The sequence below is a fragment of the Mustela nivalis genome, assembly GCF_964662115.1.
Source record: "Mustela nivalis genome assembly, chromosome: 9".
Lineage (NCBI taxonomy): Eukaryota > Metazoa > Chordata > Mammalia > Carnivora > Mustelidae > Mustela > Mustela nivalis.
The window spans coordinates 13,176,255-13,197,329 of NC_139028.1; the positions used below are offsets into that span (position 1 = coordinate 13,176,255).

Sequence of the window (21,075 nt, forward strand, 5' to 3'; positions counted from 1 at the left end):
CCCCAGTTTTATATTGTTTTCTGTTCTCATTTTTATTTTACTGAGATGGTTTTAAACCATCAATTTTGTGCAAACTTAACAACAGAGATTTGAGTCAGTAAGCCACTTCTTTATCCATACCACATTTATCCATACCAATTTTAACATAATGCAAATTTGAGGTTTTTGTTTTTCAGAGAAAAATTCATGACCTTTATTTTTACTACATTCAAGTTTTCAAGAGTCAGACTTCGCAGACATCATTATCCCTGGCACAGTTTTAGCAGTTGATAGGATTATTTGGTTTTGTTTTCTTTCTTTTTTTTTTTTTTTATTCAGGGTCTTTTGTCGATCCTTACAAATTTTAGGGTTGTTCTACTGTGTGAAAAATGCTGTAGTATTTTGACAAGTATTGCATATAACAGTTTTAAGATTTTATTTTTGAGTAATTTCTATACCCATTGTAGGGTTCAAACTCACTACCCTGAGATCAAGAGTCACATGCTCCTCTGACTAAATCAACCAGGCACCCCATTTGTTTTTGTTCTATGATTATTTTTGTATGCGTTAAAAACCTGGTATTGGGATTGATTTCTTTTTTAATTCATGAAATTGTGAGCGGTTTTCTTCAGGGAGTCAGTCATTCTGTTATTTGGGGTCAGTTTGTTGTGTTGCTGGTTCAAAACTTTATATTTCAGGGGCACCTGGGTGGCTCCATGGGCTAAAGCCTCTGCCTTCGGCTCAGGTCGTGATCCCAGGGTCCTGGAATCGAGCCCCACATCGGGCTCTCTGCTGGGCAGGGAAACTGCTTCTCCCTCTCTCTCTGCCTGCCTTTCTGCCTGCTTGTGATCTCTGTCTGTCAAATAAATGCAATCTAAAAAAAAATAGCTTTATATTTCAGGGGTGCCTGGGTGACTCAGTTGGTGAAGCGGCTGCCTTTGGCTCAGGTCATGATCCCGGAGTCCCAGGATCGAGTTCTGCATCGGGCTCCCAGCTCCATGGGGAGTCTGCTTCTCCCTCTGACCTTCCCTCTCATGCTCTCTCTCACTCTCACTCTTTCTCTCTCAAATTAATAAATAAAATCTTTAAAAAAAAAACTTTATAGGGGCACCTGGGTGGCTCAGTGGGTTAAACCTCTGCCTTCGGCTCGGGTCGTGATCCCAGGGTCCTGGGATCGAGCCCCGCATCGGGCTCTCTGCTCTGCGGGGAGCCTGCTTCCTCCTCTCTCTCTGCCTGCCTCTCTGCCTACTTGTGATCTCTGTCAGATAAATCAAGAAAAAATCTAAAAAAAAAAAAAAAAAACTTCAGTATCCCTGCCTTTTGTAACATAACATTTACTACTTTTATAACATATCATTTAGAGTTGGGAGATACACGTTGGTACTGGTAAAAGTTACACTTTGCTAAATTTATAAAGTGACGTTTTTCCTTCTCTGATGTTTGTTGCTGCCTTGTTTTTAGGATCTGCTCTTAGAAATCTACAGAAGTATAGGAGAGCCCGATAGCCTGTATGGCTGTGGCGGAGGGAAGGTCTTGCAGCCCCTCACTAGGTAACCGCATGTTTCTAGATGATGCTGTTGTCATTCTGTCTGTGAAGGACTTCAGTGCACGTGGAACTCAAAGGGATTTTGCAAATCTCATTGCAGACTACGCACATACGAGCATGAAGCAATGTGGGGGAAGGCCCTGGTGACCTATGACCTCGAGACGGCCATCTCATCCTCAACCCGCCAGGCGGGGATAATTCAGGTGAGCTGCTGCCTGCCCCGGAGCAGCACTGCCGGCCTTGTGCTGAGCTGCTTTCAGTCCGAGCAGACGCACAAGAGCCGGGAATGTCCTTGATCACAGTGGGCTGAAAACCCCGCGGGACACGTGGCTGAATCAGGCAGGTCACTGACCTCAGGGAGAGTGTGGATTTGGTGATGGTGGTCTTGCCAGCTGCCAGCAGAAGACATTTCCTCATGGGCTCCAGTGCGCCACACGGGGCCGTGTCTCCCAGAAGCCATTCCTTGGGGTCTGGGTCACCTGTGCCACTGGCTGACGTCCTGTAGCTGTTCTTACGTCACAAAGCCGAGGCTTGGGAGCGCCCTCTGCGCCTCGGGGGGAACTTACTAAGCAGGATTGCGGGATTTTCACTGATGTGTTGTGAAAGCTACTTTTTGTGTTTGCTATTTTTTATTTCTCTAGTTCTGTTGAGTACTGAGCTTTTTTTTTTTTTTTTTTTTAAATACTCTCTTGCTCAGGCCTTGCAGAATCTGGGACTCTGCCATATTCTTTCCGTCTATTTGAAAGGACTAGATCGTGAGAACAAGGAGTGGTGTGCGGAGCTCCAGGAACTCCACTACCAGGCAGCATGGAGGAACATGCAGTGGGACCACGGCCTCGCTGTCAGGTGAGGGGAGCTCGGGTGCTGTGTGCTGCGCTTTCTTGAGCTCCGCCCAGCACGCCGCTGCTCGTGTCACTCAGTATCACGGGGGTTGTGTGCTTTCCTAGCCGTGGACATGCCTGCATGGCTCCGGGAGGACAGCAGGAAGCAGAGACTGTGCGGGGAGTGGATTTCAGCCTCTTAGGACAGCTCCACTCCCCGCCAGAGATAGATGCTTGGAAATAGAAATCTATAACGTATTTCTCGCGAGAGTTTCTGTCTGTCCATCCAAAGAAAACTACTGTCCTTTCCCTTCCCACACCCTGGTGCAGACTCTTGGGTTAGCCAGCACTTCCGCAGGATGGTTCCCAGAAGTCTGCTTACCTGTACTGACAGAATGTTTCCTTCTATAAAAACTGCTAACCCAGGAGCACGGGAAGATGCTGTTTATAACCTGCATCGTGATAGCACTGGTTTTTCCGACTGGAAAGCCAAACACCTAATTCAATAAAAGATTTCGCTTTTATCTAAAAAGTTTTCTGGTGACATAAATGCCAAAAAAATGAGATCATATGAATTATATGTTGAATTGCCTTCATTGAAAAAAATTTCATTAACTGAGGTGTTTTTCCACCTTCAAACTATTAGATTGCTGTAACATTAGAGAAACGCTTTCATATTTTTACAGCCTTTTACCGGCGGAGCGTATTCTCGCTTCCCTCGGTAAACCACCACAGACTGTTCTTCCCATGGCCGGCGCATTCCGGACATGTCAGCTTTCTCCAGGTGCTTCCTGTTGGCCAAGCTGTTCCTGCTCGGGACCTTACGTGCATCTTGTTTTTCTCCCTGTCCCACGTGTATGGTGTCTTGTCATTCAGATTCTCGTTTAACAAGGCCACATCTCACACTTGTGCTGACCACCTGTCCAGAGTAGCCACCCGGATGTCCCAGTAACCAGTTTTAATTCGCCACATGTCCCTTGTCACTGTCCAATATTTTTTCATTTATTGTCCATCTTCTCCAGACCACAGCATGAACTCCATGAGAATGACGGCCTATGTGACTTGTCTACTCATGGATCCCTTGACTCTGGAACGTGGTGCCAAGCGCCTGGCACACAGTTGGTGTTCACAGAGTCAGTGCATGAGAATGTAGCATAGTTAGAACCAGCCAAAATAGCTGAGAAATTACTCTTTTCTGCTTGAATAATTTAAATGATCTACAAAATTCTTTGTATTTCTTGCCAAAATTCCTAGAAATGCATTTTTTTTAAGTGGAGAAGTCTTAATCTTAGTTGTCAGATTTTTTTAAGTGAACTATTTATACATGTATATTTTAGGATTCTTTGTTTATAATTACATTTTTTCCTTTTATGTTTTAATTATCTCACAGCAAAGGACTAGAAGGACCCAGTTACCACGAATCACTGTACAATGCTCTGCAGTCTCTGAGAGATAGAGAATTCTCCACATTTTATGAAAGTCTCAGATATGCCAGGTATTACAAAATGAGTTACTGTATTTTAACGTTTAGTGTCATGGCTCTTTTTTGAAAACTTGATGAATAATTTCAGTGTGAGGACTTGCACTGGTGAAGGGATAAAGGACTTGGTGGGTTTGGTCTGATTGTTTGTCATTCTCGTACTCCTCTTGGAAACCACATTCCCTGTGTAATAAATTGTGCCAGTCAGCACTGACCCTCGAGCAGTGCGGACAGGGGAGGCGAAATCCTGTGACTAAGAACTTCTTAGCTCCTGTAAGTCTGAGAAATAAGTACTCAGATCTGTTCTCTCTTCTGCAGGAAGGTTTTCGTAGGAACTCTGGGTGTGCCTATCCTAATAGTTGTCTTCCGTATGTTACAAAGGGGTTCTCTGTGTTTCAGATGTTTTATATTAGAGATTTCTTTTATGCTTATTTGTCAAATAGATATATAGTACTAATTGACCTTTTTTTTGGTTTTAGATGTAGCAGCATGCTCATGGGTTAGGTACTTAAATCAGTTGTTACATTATATATATATATATATATATATATATATATATATATATATAATACCTTTTTATTTTTTCATATGGTTCAGATCTGTTCTTTCCTTTAAAAAATTTAAATTCTCTTTGGGACCAGGTCAGCTCTTTATGCAGACCCCTCAAGAACGTCTTGTTGATTCCCACCTCTCTCTCTGCTTCCTGGACCTCTGTGTCCTGATAGTTTTAATCTTGTCTCCTCTAGTAGCTGTGTGGCATTTACCTCTTAGCATAGTGTTCTTGCTGTAAAGTAGTAACTCATGGTCAGGACTTACGGATACTTGGGCTTGTTATGAGGCACAGATGAGATCATGCCCAAGAAGGTACTTAAGTGTAACAGACTAAACACATGTAATACACTGGTTTTTATTTAACAGTAGTTAGTGACCTATGAAATCCTGTATTTTACTACAGAAATATTTGCTACCATTTCAGTGCATATTATGTGCTAGCCATTTTGTTAGGCTCTTTCTGTACATGTTCTCTAAGCTTCAAAGTAATTCTGAAAGTGGAAAAAACATAGGAACCCTGTAATGGGGCCTGGGTTAGCGGCCAGAAGTGGGAGATCCAGGGTGAACTCTTGGTCCGAGCGATGACTCTGTGCCCGCCGCATTGTGCCAGTGGCACTTGTGAATGTCAGGAGCATCTGGTCACCAGCAAAGCCAGTGAGAACTTTTTACAAGCAGATATGAGCTTCCATCTTTCTGAAAATCTCTTAGTGTCCTGTGTGTCTTGTGTTTTCCCCCTCCAGGGTGAAAGAAGTGGAAGAGCTGTGCAAGGGGGGCCTTGAGTCTGTGTACTCCCTCTACCCCACACTCAGCAGGCTGCAGGCCATTGGCGAGCTCGAGAACATTGGGGAGCTGTTCTCCAGGTAATGTGGTTTGGACGACTTCAAAACAAACCCTCCAGTGCAGTTCTGCTGTTTTCTCTCTGCAGTGACTTACAAAACAAGAAAAGAGGCTGTCAGTAGGTTCGTTTCTTTTACCACGATATAAGTTGATGAGCCTCGTGAGCTGTGTTATTAAAAGAAGTGTTTTGAAAAATATTTACTGTAAAAATACAAGTTTTTGAAATTTAGCCTCATTGTGCTTTCTTCTTCACAGCTCTTGCCCTCTTGTACCCCACATAAAGTTGTTTTTTTCCTCATTTTTTTTTGCCAGAGAGCATGGTACGCCATTCTGCTGTAATCCTATGTTGGATCAGTGTCGTTCTAGCTCTCCTCTGCCATGCTGTCCTAGAAGCTTCCGAAAGCCGCTTTCATTTCCTAGTCCTTCCCTTGTCGTCTTCTTCCTGTCCCTGCTTCCTCTCGATTCCTGTCAGTGCAGGGGTTCTGAAGGATTGGACAGTACTGCTTCATGTGGACTTTTCATGTAAACTAGTCTTAGAGTATGCATTTTTTCTTCTTTAATAAACCATATTTGCCAGGTGCCAGCATTTCTCTCTCTGAATTGTGATTTCTTTAACAACTATAATCATGCATAGAGTCATCCCCTGTGCCTAGTTGGACACAGTAGAAATTAATGAGTTCACTTCGTTTCCTTGCTGACGTGTCTGCATTTGCCACAGGGAGTGCTGGAGCAGGACTGGGGGTGTAGGCGTTCTGTGTGACAGGCCTGATGAATGTCTTCTCTTTTCAGAAGAATATATACTTAGAAGTGCTGCCTTTTCTGAGGTATTTTTAAGAAAATCACTAGAAATGTTCATCATCTATAGCCCCCATGCTGACCATCAGAGAGCTGATGCGTATGGAGCGTTCTAAACTTCAGTCCTTTTGAACCATTTTGAATTTCTAATGTACTTAACAGTAGGGATTTTGTTTTCTTCCTTTCTCTTGCTTACATGAATTCTGTGACTGTGCTCACAGCTCAGGCACGGATAGGCAACCTTCTGAAGTGTACACTAAGTGGCGGAGACACTCCCAGCTCCTCAAAGACAGTGACTTCAGTTTTCAGGAGCCCATCATGGCTCTCCGCACGGTCATTTTGGAGATCCTCATGGAAAAGGAAATGGAGAATTCCCAGAGAGACTGTTTCAGGGATATTCTCACCAAGCACCTTGTAGAATTCTCTGTACTAGCCCGAACTGTCAAGAACACTCAGGTAATAGGATTTCACAACCATGTCATCTCACCCCATGGCCTTTCCTTTTGCGACAGAATATAGAAAGTACAAGTAAAACAGAAATGTCATTGAGAAACAGATTGCTATAAAAATACTGTTTAGCATAATTTCCCATTTCGGCATCAGACCTTCTCTGGGTCTGTTTCCTGGTTCTAAGATGACAAGATGTAGCTTACTACATTGATAACAGTTCACTGATTGTATATAGTGTGTGTATACACACATATATGTACGTACATATGCTTGTATGCTTATATGTACTGAAGAGAAAAAACAGGCCCATATGGGGCTGGAGGAGGCAGGTGGAGATAAGCTTGAGCTGGTCCTGACAGATGTCGTCAGTGGGTGGTGGTTACGGCTCTCCTGATTATTACCCGTGCTCATAGTAGTAACAGTAAAAGTAGTAATTCTTGTCTGTTCTTTTCATTTCAGCTCCCTGAAAGGGCAATATTTCAAATTAAACAATATAATCCAGCTCGTTGTGGAGTCTCTGAGTGGCAGCTGGAGGAAGCCCAAGTATTTTGGGCAAAAAAGGAGCAGAGTCTCGCCCTGAGTATTCTCAAGCAGATGATCAAGAAGCTGGATGCCAGCTGTGCAGAGGTTCACTTTTTTTTTAATTGGCTGAATGAATTCCTGTTACAAAAGAGTGACTGCTTTAAAATATTTTTAAGAAGTCCACTGTGAAGTTACTCGTCCATGAACAAGAAACTGTAAAAAGGAGCCTGGAAAATTAGTGTTTGTTAAAGCAGTCTAGAAAATACTCGTTTTTTTTCTATTTGCAGGAATTCTGCCAGTCCATCTTGTGGTAGATTCATTTGATTTATCCCAATGTTAAACTGTTTTTATTTATTTATTTTTAACTTCATGTGGAATTGGAGAAGGATGCGTAGGAAACAAACATGAAAGAGCTACTATAAGTTAGAAACAAATAGGAGAGGAAATGCATGAGAACAAAAGTTAAAAGAGGAGCAAGTTGGAATGATTGTCAGTCTGCCTGCTGGGGAAGTACAATGGTTGATAATTTCTGTAACTTGTCAGTCCACCTGCTTAGGAAATACAATGGCTGATAGTGTCCTACTACTGGCTACTGAAAACTCGTTAGCTTCTGGAGCTCTCCCTCACCGGTGATGTTGCACTCAGTGGATTAGGACAATGACAGGACTCTTTTCATAGGGTTCCTGAGCCTTGAACCTCTGGAAATGAAACATAGCCTTTGTAGAGTGCCTGGTGTATACAAGTGTTCAGTAATCGTGAGTTGCTTCAGAAGTAGCAATAATAATAAATAGTAGGAGAAGATTATTTCATAAAACTGACCTATTTGTCATTATTAAAATTATTGTATGGTGAAAGCAGATGAGGAAAAATATTTTTATCCTGCTTTTTCACCTACATGGAAGATATTTTTGTATATTGTGCTGGTGAATTGCATTTTAAGATTTTGCTTTCTGTATACAGAATGATCCCGACCTAAGACTTATATATGCAGAATGTCTGAGGGTGTGCGGCACCTGGTTAGCGGAAACTTGCCTGGAGAACCCTGCGGTCATCATGCAGACCTACCTGGAGAAGGTCAGCCCTCCTAGAGGCCCTGGAGAGCTGTTCAGTATGAATACACTTGATCTTTTCATCACGGCCTTCATTTTTTGGCTATATGGCTGTTGTAGCTCTGTGTAATTTTTAAAGCAGAGTGAAGTGCAGTGCTCTGAAAAAGAAGGACACTGTCTGTCTTCCCTCTGCCCCCACCTCCCGCTACTCTCAGCCAGCTGTTTCTGGTCATTTCTCATTTATCTACAAAAAGAGCTGATTAAGGAATATCCACGGCAGTCTTTAATTCCTTTGTCATCTCAGCTGCCTCCAAGTAGGACTTGTACTTCTGTAGTCCAGCCCCTTTCAGCCTTCCTGTTGCTCCTTAATTGCTTCCGTTTAATTAATTTTGGAAATAGCTAGTGTAGCATGGAAATCATTATATGACTGTCTTTAAATTTTATGGAGCCCTGTGTTTTTATTCAGTTCTTTAAAATATTAGCTGTTTGGGTTATTTCTGCACCATCAAGGCTATTTGAAAATTTAAAATAGTGTACTTCATATATTTTAGCTTATCCATTTATATATATATATATATGTGTGTGTGTGTGTGTGTGTGTATAAATGGATAAGCTAAAATATCCATCTGAATGGATATTTTGAAAATATATATTCAATTTATATATATATATATAAATTGAATTTAGTGCAGTATTTCTTTGAGTCTTTGGATGCATTTAGTATCTCTGTAATATAAATGGATTGTGTTTTCTTCAAGGCAGTGGAAGTTGCTAGAAATTACGACGGAGAAAGCAGTGATGAGCTTAGAAATGGAAAGATGAAAGCATTTCTCTCATTGGCACGGTTCTCGGACACTCAGTACCAGAGAATTGAAAACTACATGAAATCATCAGAGTTTGAAAACAAGCAGGCTCTTCTGAAAAGGGCCAAAGAGGAAGTGGGCCTTCTCAGGGAACATAAAATCCAGACCAACAGGTAATGAGATGTCCACCAGTGGAAGTGATGAGATAGACAGATGTACAGAACCAGAGCGTGAATCATAGTCTTTGATTCTAGACATCGTAGAGTATAGGGCTTTTTGTTTTGTTGGTATCATAGTTACAAAGAGATAGGTGTTCAATTTAAATACGGAAGAGTTGTCAAACCCTTCTTCAGACCTGCCTTTAAAGGTCTGGTATACGATAGGGAAAGTAGAGAAGGGGGTTAAGCAGGCAGCTCAGGTAGGGTCCCTTTGTCCCCAGTTGCCTAGAGTGGCTTTTGAATTGCACAGACTTAACTTCCGGATATTAAAAGTAGTTTTAGAATTTTGATTTTTCTCCGGGGATGGATACCTGACTGTTCATTTGTGTTGTATTTCATGTATGACTTTGTAGTTCTGTACCATTTGACGGGTTTTGCGTTTTCTTTTAATTATCCAATGCAAGATACACAGTAAAGGTCCAGCGGGAGCTGGAGCTGGATGAGTGCGCGCTCCGTGCCCTGAAAGAGGACCGTAAGCGCTTCTTATGTAAAGCGGTTGAAAATTACATCAGTTGCTTACTGAGTGGAGAAGGACATGATATGTGGATATTCCGTCTTTGTTCTCTCTGGCTTGAAAATTCCGGAGTTTCTGACGTCAATGGCATGATGAAGGCAAGTGTTCTCTTTTAAACCCAGTATTCCAGCCTGTGTTGCACAAGCTTAGACATAAGCCCAGCAGTGTCAGAGATTTCGTATAATCTTTGTATCCCTGGAATTTGGTTTGATGCTCTACTCATAGGTACTCGTTGAGCTCCAGTGATGCAGGTTTCTGCAGAGATGAGAGCCTCTAGTTCATTCTTTGCCTTTTCTTTCTCAGTTACTGCTGGGAAGTGCCAGGATGCCAGACCGGGAGAGCTGGAAGGCAGTTAAAGATGAGGTGGCCAGAGGCAGGTTTTTCCTCCTGCTTTATCGTTTCTGAGATTTTTTAAGTAAATTACTTTTATAAATGAAAAATAAAGTTTAAGGAAAACGTTAAGGCAGTAGTATTTCAAAAGTTTTCATGTAAAAACTTTAGATTTTATTGAGGATACCTAATATTAAAGTTGTGCTTACCAGATCTCATTGGCAACCAACTTGAAGCTTACAAATAAAATGTTTCTCCTGGATGAAAAGAATGCTAAGACTCTTAATAGATACAAGCGGTCTCTGCTGCTGGTGCTCATTAAATCCTGTTAGTTTTAGTGTACAAGGCACAAGTTCCTTCAGTATCACACACCTCCTTCTCTGTCGTCAAGATCACAATAGCCATCAGATCCACATTTCTCTTCCTTAGATTCACTGGAATGAAATCCCTGCAAGTGTTCTAGTTCTGAATACAATTTAATTTAGGATCAAATGTTGTGTCTTACCAGTGAATCAATCTAGAATACCCATCAGGAAGACTAAGATGAATGTCAAGGGAAAAAATGTAATTAGTGAAGTTTTATGAACAACAAGAAGATCATGGTGCTAGTAGCATTATTTTAGAAAAATTTACTTGCTTAGATGCAAGACTTTTTAAAATGCGTTTCTTTTTTTTAATGATAGACTGATGGAATGAAGATTCCGTCATACAAATTTTTGCCTCTTATGTACCAGTTGGCTGCTAGAATGGGGACCAAAATGATGGGAGGCCTTGGATTTCACGAAGTCCTCAATAATGTAAGTAAACTTGAAAATCAAAACACAGCTGAGCTGCTTTTCTTTCATTTTTTATATATTACTGTTCCACTCTAGGATATGAAAACAAAAAAGATTCTAGTCATTCATATTTATTTTGTTGTAAAAGGGCAGGAATAAAAATTCCCTTTTGTCTTATCTCACTCCACGTAAGTTACTCCATTTCTTTGTCATTTCTCCCCATTTCTCTTGTCTCACATACATGCACTCAGCCCACGGTGGCGTCTGGTGGAAAAGCACATATCCGTAATGCCGAACAAAAGGAAAAATGTTACGGATTTTCTGATTTTGTTTGATTGGTTGGTTGCATCAATCTAACAGTCCTTTGTACTTTGACAGCTTATCTCTCGAATTTCAATGGATCACCCCCATCACACTTTGTTTATTATATTGGCCTTAGCAAATGCAAACAAGGATGAATTTTTGACCAAACCAGAGGCAGCAAGAAGGAACAGAATAATTAAAAATGCACCTAAACAAAGCTCTCCACTCGATGAGGTATTTGGGTTAAATATATATACCTTTTGGAATTGCAGCGTCCAGACCTTCCCACAGCTCTCCTTTCTTAAGTCTCAGGGATTCTCTGGCCATATTCGGTTTGTTATTGTGCCGCCTAACACTGGCTCAGAATTCCTGAATATTCTCCTGGTATAGTAGATACCAGTATTTTTTTTCCTCACAGCATTGAGCAAAGAGAAAATAATTTCAAAATACACCCAAGTCCTTTACTGTTGATATTATTCCACCTTTGATGTATTTCATTCACAAGGTGACTCTTCTGTTTCTGAGTGACTGTAGTCTTTCCAGTGTTTAGTGCATGAATTCTGCTTCTCCTTTTGTTGTAATGGAAAAATATAAGTGTTGGGTATTTCTTTGTGTAATGTTGTTTTGTTTTTTCTTTTCTGAATAGGATCGAACCGAGGCTGCAAACAGAATAATACACACTATCCGAAGTAGGAGACCTCAGATGGTCAGAAGTGTTGAGGCGCTCTGTGATGCTTACATCATATTAGCAAACTTAGATGCTGCTCAGTGGAAGACTCAGAGAAGTAGGTGTTTGAAAGAATTACAGCTGTTTTCATGCTATGGTTTTCTCTGGACGGGTATACTAAGAACGGAGCCTAATATGTAATCTCTCTAAATTTACCTACATAACGTTCATTACAGACATGAAGGTCCTTAATGATTACAGTTCCCACATGGTCCAGAGCTGAATTTTTCTCCAGTAGCTTCAGCAACCCCTAGTCCTTTACCATTTAATATCTTCTGTTACCTGATAATATGTGACTGTACTGAATTAATTATTTGATCTCTCCAGGTCATCTCCTGGTACAAATACTTGTCACAGATAATTAATTGCATAGAGGCAAATCCATTAAAATAACTGAATAACTGACAGTTTTCAGGGCCAGAGGTTTCTTAAAATATTGTTTCTCACAGTGCCCTAGGTCTTACAAATGAGAAGCCTTTACCATTTCCTCTGTGAGCGTTAGAATGCCTTGCGTGTAATCTGTCACTCTTTTGTCTCTGTTCAAATAATTATAAACTGCTGTGATATTTGGTTATGTGTATACATTCAAGTTTCTCTCCCCATTTTTTAACAGTTGTATTCCCTTTTCTGTTCAGAATCAGGTCTTTGCGTTTAAGTTCTTCACACTTGAAAATAAGGCTGAGAATTCTCATAGTATTCCTCTAAGCAAACAAAGCATATTAATCATCACATCCTTTGGTTACATTTAATAGTAATATGGTGGGAGTACATTATCTGTGTGCCATGAAGGCTGTTGTGTAATTGCCTTAAGGCACTCAGCCAGGACGGTCAGCTGGGTTCTGGCCTAATGACTAATGCCAGGTACCTGCAGAGTCACGGGTAAGCCATGTCAGCTGTGGTCCTGCTCTGGCCCTGCCCTACATCATGTCCCAAGCCCTAGGTCTTCATTTCTGGATCAGGGCCAGAACCGCAGATTAGCCACAGGTCGGGGTCTGTGGCTTCGGCGGGATTCTTCTGCTTTACCTTCAGAGCTGTTCCTCAGTGCCTTTTGTCACCAAAACCTCTTTATTTTAAATACAGAAGGCATAAATATCCCAGCAGACCAGCCAATTACTAAACTGAAGAATTTAGAAGACGTTGTTGTTCCAACTATGGAAATTAAGGTAATTTACTATTAACTGTCTTGATTTTTTAATTGAACTAAATTCTTCTCCATTAGGTTAACTATTTGACATCAAAGTGGTTAAGACTGGGACTTTCATGTTTCGTCCTATAGTTTCTTTACAGACTCCCTTTATCTAAGCCTGAAAATACTCAACGGGTTCTCCTGCTTTCTTTTCTTTTGCCTTCAGTTTTACACCTTCCATCTTCCTTGTGAAGAAGGTTTGTAGACTGTTACCTTCAGTGGCCAAAAGAAGAAAATGTTCTATGTGCTTTTGCCAAGATTAATTTTTAACTGGGCAAGAAAGTCCCTAAATGCTTTATATTTTAAAGTCTCTGTTAGAATGTATTGACTATCATATATTATGCTATTAAGTAATACAGTACACATTACAGTATTAAATTAACTGTAATATGCATGATACTTTAGCTACCTTGTGCCGATCTTTTATTGCTAGAAATACCAAGTTGGCAGTGATGTATGTAATAACAGAGGTGATAGTTTAGTAACGGACTGTTAACTACAGAGAACACATGGTGACCAGAGGGGAGGTGGGCGGGGGATGGGGATGAAGAAGGGCACTTGTCTCATGCGCACCGGTGACGTATGCAAGTGCTAAATCCGTATCTTGTGCACCTGAAACTAACAATAATAACTCTAATTAACTGGAATTAAAATAAAAACAAAAATTTTTTAAAAGGATCATTTGACTACATTCTTAGTATATGTGTTATTTGATTGGAAAGGTAGGTAGCTGAGTATTTCCTGAAAATGCCACAGTTAGCAGCATTTCAGCCTAGAATAGCACTCTCCACACTTCCCTAAAAATTTACCTTACTATGTTATTGTGAGACATTTACTGTTTCTCAGAGGACTTAACCTTGACAAAGTCCGCCGTGAGACCCGAGAACAGGTTGAATCTTCAGTAGCTTTTTGGCAACACTCTTGTAACACTGTGCGCCCCAGGATTAGTGAGAGATGCCTTGAAAGGTGACTTGTGTAACTTCCCAGCCTTTCTGGTGTTGAATTCTGTTTCTTTCATTTGAACAGGAAGCAGATTACCACTTGAGCTCTTAACCCACAGCATGTTGTCGTTCATTCCTCTGTTTTCATATTTAAATTGTCATTTATAATTCATTTTCCTTTAAAAGCACGTAGTGTACCTGACCTGTTCTTTCATTTATATGCTTCATTAGGTGGACCCCACCGGAGAATACAGAAATCTGGTGACTATAGAGTCATTTAAAGCAGAATTTCGTTTAGCAGGAGGTTTAAATTTACCTAAAATAATAGACTGTCTGGGCTCCGACGGCAAGGAAAGGAGACAGCTCGTCAAGGTGAGACTCCCCTCCGGTCGTGCAGTCCATAGTAGCGTAGTGACAGAAGTCAGAACTGCAGTTGACATTTACTTCCTGCTTTGCATCCTTATTTTTCTTCTCAAAAATTGCAAGTGAGTAAAACTTACACAATATAAATAAGCATTATTTTCTAGAAGCAGATTGCTTTTCCTAAATTTTGTGTGTCTCTGAAAATTCAGCATTGTAACAGCTGACTGCAGCAAATGAACACTTTGGACATGTACAGATATGATGAGGTTATCAGTCCGCTTGCTTGTTATGGAAAAACCGTTTAGGTGACTTGCTTCTTTTCTTGAAGAGTTCAAGTTGAAGGGATCTTGAGTGTGGCACTGTGCCAGCGGCTAGTAAATCTGTCCGGGAGTGGCCAGCATTCCTCCCTCACTCAGTTCCCAAATTCTCCTGGCTTGCTGGGAGGTCGTGGAGGGGGACAGTAGTACCTCGTGCCTTCCAGTGGAGGAGTCCCAGGTAGCCTAATTCCAGAAGCAGCAAGGGGGGGGCATTTTTCTAAACTGGTCTGCCTCCCTAGTGTTACAGCTTACTCTAAATGAAAGACCAGCATTAGGTCTTAGTCATGTAAGAGACTGTGAAGAGGAGGACGGGTGCTCACGTAGATTTCTGAGCGCCCTCTTGTCCTCGTGTGGCTCTCTGTGTGATTTGATCATAAAAGTTGTTCATGCTCTGATTACTCTGAAGGGCCGTGACGACCTGAGACAGGATGCGGTCATGCAGCAGGTTTTCCAGATGTGTAACACGTTACTGCAGAGGAACACGGAGACCCGGAAGAGGAAACTGACCATCTGCACATACAAGGTGACGGCTTCACACTGCTGCCCCTTCAGCAAGAGCCTAGAAAAGATGCCATTAGCCAGACAAGGGCTCAGCCAGTGTTTTCTGAGAGAGCAAACATTTTAGACTTTTTGGGCTACACAAGGTCTCTGTGGCATGGTCACTAGAAAAATACACATTGTGGTTGGTGGCTTGGGAGTCTCGGTCCTTTTGCCTTTTGGCTGTCTGCCGTGATAGTCACGAAACCCTGCTTTTCCCTTAAGTTAGTTGAAGTCTTTTGTCAGGTCACATACAGCATTTGGAAGGGCTGGTTCCTGACAAGACGAGTGGGTTCTGTAGAGGTCTAAGAGCTGTCTCAGGCTCAGCAAGTTTAAAGTAGAACTTTCGGTGAGTAGCTGCACCCCCAGAATGACCGCTCTTCACAGACCAGTGAACGGCATGGCCTTCACCCAGTTGCTCGGTCCAAAGTCAGGAGGCGGTCTGTCTTCTCCTTTTTATTACTATTGGAAATTTCAAACATACATAATATAAAAGTACATAGAATAATGAAATGAACTGCCTTGTACTGGCACCCGGTTTCAGTCGTGATCAGCTCAGGATAATTTGTTTCATTCTACTTCCACCTACTTCCTTCCCTTCAATATTATGTTGAAACACAATGTCCTGTCATTTCATCTGTAAACATTTATTTCAGTGTGTAGTTATAGAACATTTAAAAAAAAAAAAACTAAACAGAACCACAAACTGTCATCACTCCTAAAAGAGTAGTAATTCCTAAATATCATGTAGAAATATCAGCATCATTTTAAACTCCTCTCTCCCTTTCTCTCCTTCCTTTCTCTCTCTCTCTCCCCCGCTCAGATCTCACACCTGTCCCACTAGCCAGTCCTTACCAGCCTGCTTTCCCTCGAGTCTCTGGTACTGCCTCTGCCCTTCCCGCCCTGCAGTCCCGTCTCTTCTGTCGAGTCTCGCCATCCCCTTCTTCCCTGGCCCCGCCAACGGTCCTTTACTCACGGAAGCTGGGATGGTCCGTTTAAAAGAGTCTGAGACAGAATCAATCTGTCCATTTCCTGTTCTGGACTCCAGATGAGTTCACTTAGCCCTGAGTGAAGGGATTGGCCTTTGCTCGTCTCTTCGCAGCTCCATCCGCTGCTCCCCGCCCCCTCCTGTCCACCTGCGCAGGCTCCGTCTTCTCACCTCGGCGCAGCTGCTCTGCCTGCTGTGGCTGACATCTGCCGGTTTGGGGTCACATCAGGGCTTCTCTACTCCCCTCGTCCTGGAATGCTCGTCCCCCAGACCCTATACAGAGGTTTCTCTCCATGTCACCTACTCAGCGAGGCCTTCTCTGACCCTGCCTCTCTTAGTCACTTTTTAAAATGCCTCTGTTGTTCTGTTAAACACATAATAGACTCTCCGCAAACACAGTTAATAAATTAGTGAAAGGCGTTAATGCACCAGACAGGTCAGCACATATGAGTATGTTAAAATAAAAAATTGATGGAATTAAAGATTCTATAAAGACAAGTGGCCAACTAAGAAAAATGACTTTAATAATAATAACAAAGGATTGCTACAATATTAATAATAGTAAGGGATGTATAAATAGCTGTCACCAGCCAGTTGTAGAGAGGCTAACATGGCCGTAGGAAAATGGGTGTAGAATACAGTTAGCTCAGGAAGAAAATATTAAATTTGACTCTGCCTTACTGGGCATCTGAAAATAGAAATCAAAGCCACAGTGAGATACTGTAGCCCGCCTCTCACATCAGCACAGTACTGGGTGTAGAGACAGGCACAACCACTTTGGGTAGTTCTTTGGCGATACCTGGTTAACGAAACAGGAGACGCACATGCCGTGGCCCAGGGGTTCAGTTCCTGGTGTGCATCTGTGCCCACGCGGTGTTCTTACACGGTCTGCGGTTGCTGAAGCAAATGATCTAGGGTTACACATACTGATGCAGCTGAGGGTATAGTAGTGTTGGGCAAAAAAACAAATTGCAGAAGCCTTCATGGAGTATAATAGTCTTTTATTTAAAGCTTAGAACTATCTTTGTATATACTGCTTTGAAATAAAAATATACCAAAAAATACATGAACATGAACGATAAGCAAGTTAGCAGTCCTCTTGCTGGTGGGAAAGGGCAGGAGGCCAGGGAGGGGCACGCAGGGGAGCTTCCTCTCCTTGCGGCAAATGTGAGAAAATCTTAAATTTCATAAAGCTGTTTAGTGGGTAACGGGGTATTTGTTTATATCATTTTCTGTACTTTGTGTATGTTTATATATGTCATAAGTTTTTATATTTCCAGTAAAATTGCTAATTTTATGTTCAGGAATATATTTCCTCTTCGTGTAGCTAATAAGACTCTAAAGCAAGAATACGTATACTTTTAATTATCAAAGAATATTAGTTTTTTTTTTTTTTTAAGATTTATTTATTTGACAGAGCGCAAGTGGGCAGAGAGGCAGACAGAGAGAGGGGGGGAAGCAGGCTCCCCACTGAGCAGAGAGCCTGATGTGGGGCTCGATCCCAGGACCCTGAGAGCATGACCTGAGCCGAAGGCAGAGGCTTAACCTACTGAACCACCTAGGCGCCCTCAAAGTATATTAGTATTAAGGTTATATTCAGTATTTTCCAAAGTGAAATCTTCAGATTGTTTGATATTAAAAGTATGAGGGGTGCCCAGGTGGCTCAGTCAGTTAAGAATCTGCCTTCAGCTAGGGTGCCGATTAATCCCAGGGTCCTGGGATCGAGCCCCGCATCGGGCTCCCTGTTCAGTGGGGAGCCTGCTTCTTCCTCTCCCTCTCCCCTGGCTTGTGCTCAGTCTCTGACAAGTAAATAAAATCTTAAAAAAAGAGAGAGAGAATGAGGAAAGCAGGTAATTCCTGTGCTAAATGGCGTGAACTGTGGCTCAGTCACAGATGCTGCTGAAAGACCTAGTCAGCAGGAGTCACAGGGACTGAGAGCAGGTCCTAGGAGTGTCAGCCACAGGCTAGAACATCTGATTTTTGGAGCTTGAGTGTATTTTCCATTGCTTACCTCCAAGGAGTTCTGTCTCCTCTGGACAGAATCAGGGATACACCCGAGAGAACTCTTTTCCATGGGCTGCAGTTGAGTGGCGGTTACCTGCTCTTCAAGACCCTTCCCATACTCAGAAGGCATCTCCTCTGTGATGCAGGTGGTTCCGCTGTCCCAGCGAAGCGGCGTTCTCGAGTGGTGCACGGGGACCGTCCCCATCGGCGAGTTCCTTGTCAACAACGAGAACGGTGCTCATAAGAGATACAGGCCGAAGGACTTAAGCGCCATTCACTGCCAGAAGAAGATGATGGTGAGTGACCCTCGCGAGGAGCAAGGTTGTGGGCCGGTGCGCCGCAGCTGACCCTCTCCCGCGTCAGAGCACACGGTGTCTCCCTGGCGTCCGGCGCTGATCCTAAGGGAGAAGGCCGGCCGCCAGCACGAAGTGTGTGTGAGCAACACAGGGAGGTCTGTAAGCTCTGTAAAGTGCCAGCCCTTGTCTGATGAGAGATTGGGCATCCGGTGGAATGCTAGTTTGCCTCCAGTGTGGGGTAAGTGGATTTTTAACAAAACACTAACTAAAACCAAAAAACAGATAATAATTTTTATATAAAACTGATGGACCTTTTAAGACATTGGCCACATCACATTAGCCTCGTGGCCTGACGTTCACCCGGCCTGTCACGGTATGGACGGTATGGACAGGACGTGTCCTTTCTCTGGACACTGCATGCTCATTACTCCATTTTAAAATGAGAGGAAGTTCAGAAATTGGACTTGCCCAGGTCAAGGAGCTAATGGTGGAGCAAGGATTTGAATCTTGTCTGTCCAACCCTAAAATGCGTTACTTTTCCTTTTACTGTGTTTTGTGATATGGAATTTTTAAACTGGGCAGCAGAGTGCCATCATGTAATGGACGGCGGTCCCGCGTACCATGCAGGCCCGGGGAGGAAGTGCTTTGTTCCCCTTGTGACGGGCAGGAGCGGAGTCAGATTCGGAAAGCTTCGGAGGGGAGTGGCCTTTGAGCCGAGATGACTGAGTTGGTTTTCTAAGCAGAAGGCACGCGCAGGCAAAGGGAAGGAGGCCTGTACAGGCAGATAGCTGAGGCCTCGGTTTTGAGAAGGAGATCAGTGAGACTAAAGCAGTAGTTGTTACTCAAAAAACGGAGGGTTGCTTCATGAAATGCTAAGAACTTGGTACTTTATCTTGAAAGCAGTAGAGAACCCTCGAGAAGGACAGCTATACCAGAGTTGCATTTTAGAGAAAGAACTCTTGAGCTCTGTGGGCTACATTTTTGAGAAGCTGACTAGAGGCACGACACGGGGGCCGTGAATGCAGACGAGCAGCAGTAGGAACGGGGAGTAGGGGTGCCTACAGAAATAGTGGGGAGGCAGGACTGATGGGGTTCAGTTACTGATTAGAAGTGGGGTTGGGGGAAAAGTCATCCGTGGTGCCCAGTGTTTGGGTGATGGGGGCTGGATGGAGGGCATCTACGGTGTAGAAGACAGAAGTGGCTGAGGTTCCCTGAGGAGGAGAAGGGAAGAAGTCATTGGGGTTTGGCAGTGACCCGGGTGACGATGCTGAGGGGGCGGTGGGAGACGCAGGGCAGGCCGCAGTGTCAGGAAGGCAGCTCGGCCGGAGATGCAACTGGGGGCGGCGGGCACAGGGCGACGCCGGAGGACAGATCTGAGGCGCGTCACCCATTCTGGCTTCCCTGTCTCCTCTTGCGCCCCTGGGGCTCTGGGACCTCAGACCATCAGGAGGTCTGGAGCCGGTTCTCCCTGTTCTGTGTTTGCTTCCGCATGGATAACAGAATCACTCCAGTGCGAACTGCATGAAAACAAACAACAGTGCCCACTGGTGTGTCTCCTTCCAGGAAGATTCACACTTGAGCCCTGTAGGGCTTACACCTTGTCACTGTCCCTGACCAGACCGCTGGCTGCTGGGTAGACACCACCTTGTTCATCTCTTTGTTGCCTCCGCATCCATGGAGCTGTTTTCAATCCAGAAACTCTCATGGACATTAAAAGTAGTTAAACACAATATTGAGAACATTTTGTATTTGATCTTTTTAAAGGATGTGCAAAAGAAGTCTTTTGAAGAGAAATATAAAACGTTCATGGATGTCTGCCAAAAATTTCAGCCGGTTTTCCGTTACTTCTGCATGGAAAAATTCCTCGACCCAGCCGTTTGGTTCGAGAAGCGACTGGCCTACACTCGCAGCGTGGCCACTTCCTCTATCGGTAAATGCTCCGGTCCGCCATGTCGCTGGCCGCTTTCTCAGTTACGGGGGGACGGTACCCAGGGAGCCCGTCAGCCAGGCCGCCCTCATCTTAACACTGTCCTGCTTCTCCTCCGTCCCGGTTCTCAGCTTGTAACTCACCCTCCCGAGCTTCTGCAGGAAAGATTTCTCCTAATCCGGGGAGAGAAGACTGGCTCTTCTTTGTTCAGTAGTGAATATGGTGTATTTCCAATCTTCCCTCAATAGATTATTTTCTGAGATCACCTTTGGGAAATAATAAAACCCATGATAACTATATTTAACTTACCTCCTTTAACACTTGTTCTTTTGCACAGAATTCTGTTATCACTAAGTGACTGAATCTATTTTTTTAATTACTTTTCAGTGTTCCAGAAATCATTGTTTATGCACCACACCCAGTGCTCCATGCAGTCCGTGCCCTCGATAATACCCACTACCAGGCTCCCCCAACCTTCCAACTCCCTCCCCTCCAAAACCCTCAGTTAGATCCTCAGAGTCCACAGTCTCTCATGCTTCGTCTCCCCTTCTAATGTTCCCCAATTCACTTTTCCTTTCCTTCTCCCAGTGTCCTCCATGTTATTCCTTATGCTCCACAAATAAGCGAAACCATATTTAATCTATTTAATAGAATTTTATGTTTGGATTAGAAATCATGATATATATTCAAATACACAGTGCACACTACCTATTTTGGCCTTTTTTAATTAGTAAGAGAATGGCATAGCTAGACAGGGCAGTTAACAAAAGCCTAGAGTATGAAAACTAATGTTGAATACCAGGTATCTTCTAAT

The 21,075-nt window shown here is 43.0% G+C and overlaps 1 protein-coding gene and 1 long non-coding RNA gene across 2 annotated transcripts in view; one reads left to right on the forward strand and one right to left on the reverse strand.

Moving 5' to 3' along the window:
* The window catches only part of ATM (ATM serine/threonine kinase), a 122,864-nt gene that overhangs the window by 89,225 nt on the left and 12,564 nt on the right, over positions 1-21,075 (forward strand). Inside the window, 18 exon segments of the mRNA XM_082683215.1 lie at positions 1,441-1,529; positions 1,626-1,728; positions 2,223-2,371; positions 3,737-3,841; positions 5,119-5,238; positions 6,232-6,466; positions 6,920-7,087; positions 7,943-8,056; positions 8,790-9,007; positions 9,457-9,664; positions 10,580-10,693; positions 11,051-11,209; positions 11,622-11,760; positions 12,783-12,865; positions 14,061-14,201; positions 14,916-15,032; positions 18,185-18,334; positions 20,099-20,264. Of these exon segments, the coding sequence (XP_082539341.1) occupies positions 1,441-1,529; positions 1,626-1,728; positions 2,223-2,371; positions 3,737-3,841; positions 5,119-5,238; positions 6,232-6,466; positions 6,920-7,087; positions 7,943-8,056; positions 8,790-9,007; positions 9,457-9,664; positions 10,580-10,693; positions 11,051-11,209; positions 11,622-11,760; positions 12,783-12,865; positions 14,061-14,201; positions 14,916-15,032; positions 18,185-18,334; positions 20,099-20,264 (2,578 nt within the window).
* On the reverse strand, positions 16,534-19,761 carry LOC309840787. The gene is made up of 3 exons (XR_014298789.1): positions 18,046-19,761; positions 16,834-16,969; positions 16,534-16,722 (listed from the first exon to the last, which is right to left on the reverse strand). It is a non-coding gene; the product is annotated as an uncharacterized lncRNA (long non-coding RNA).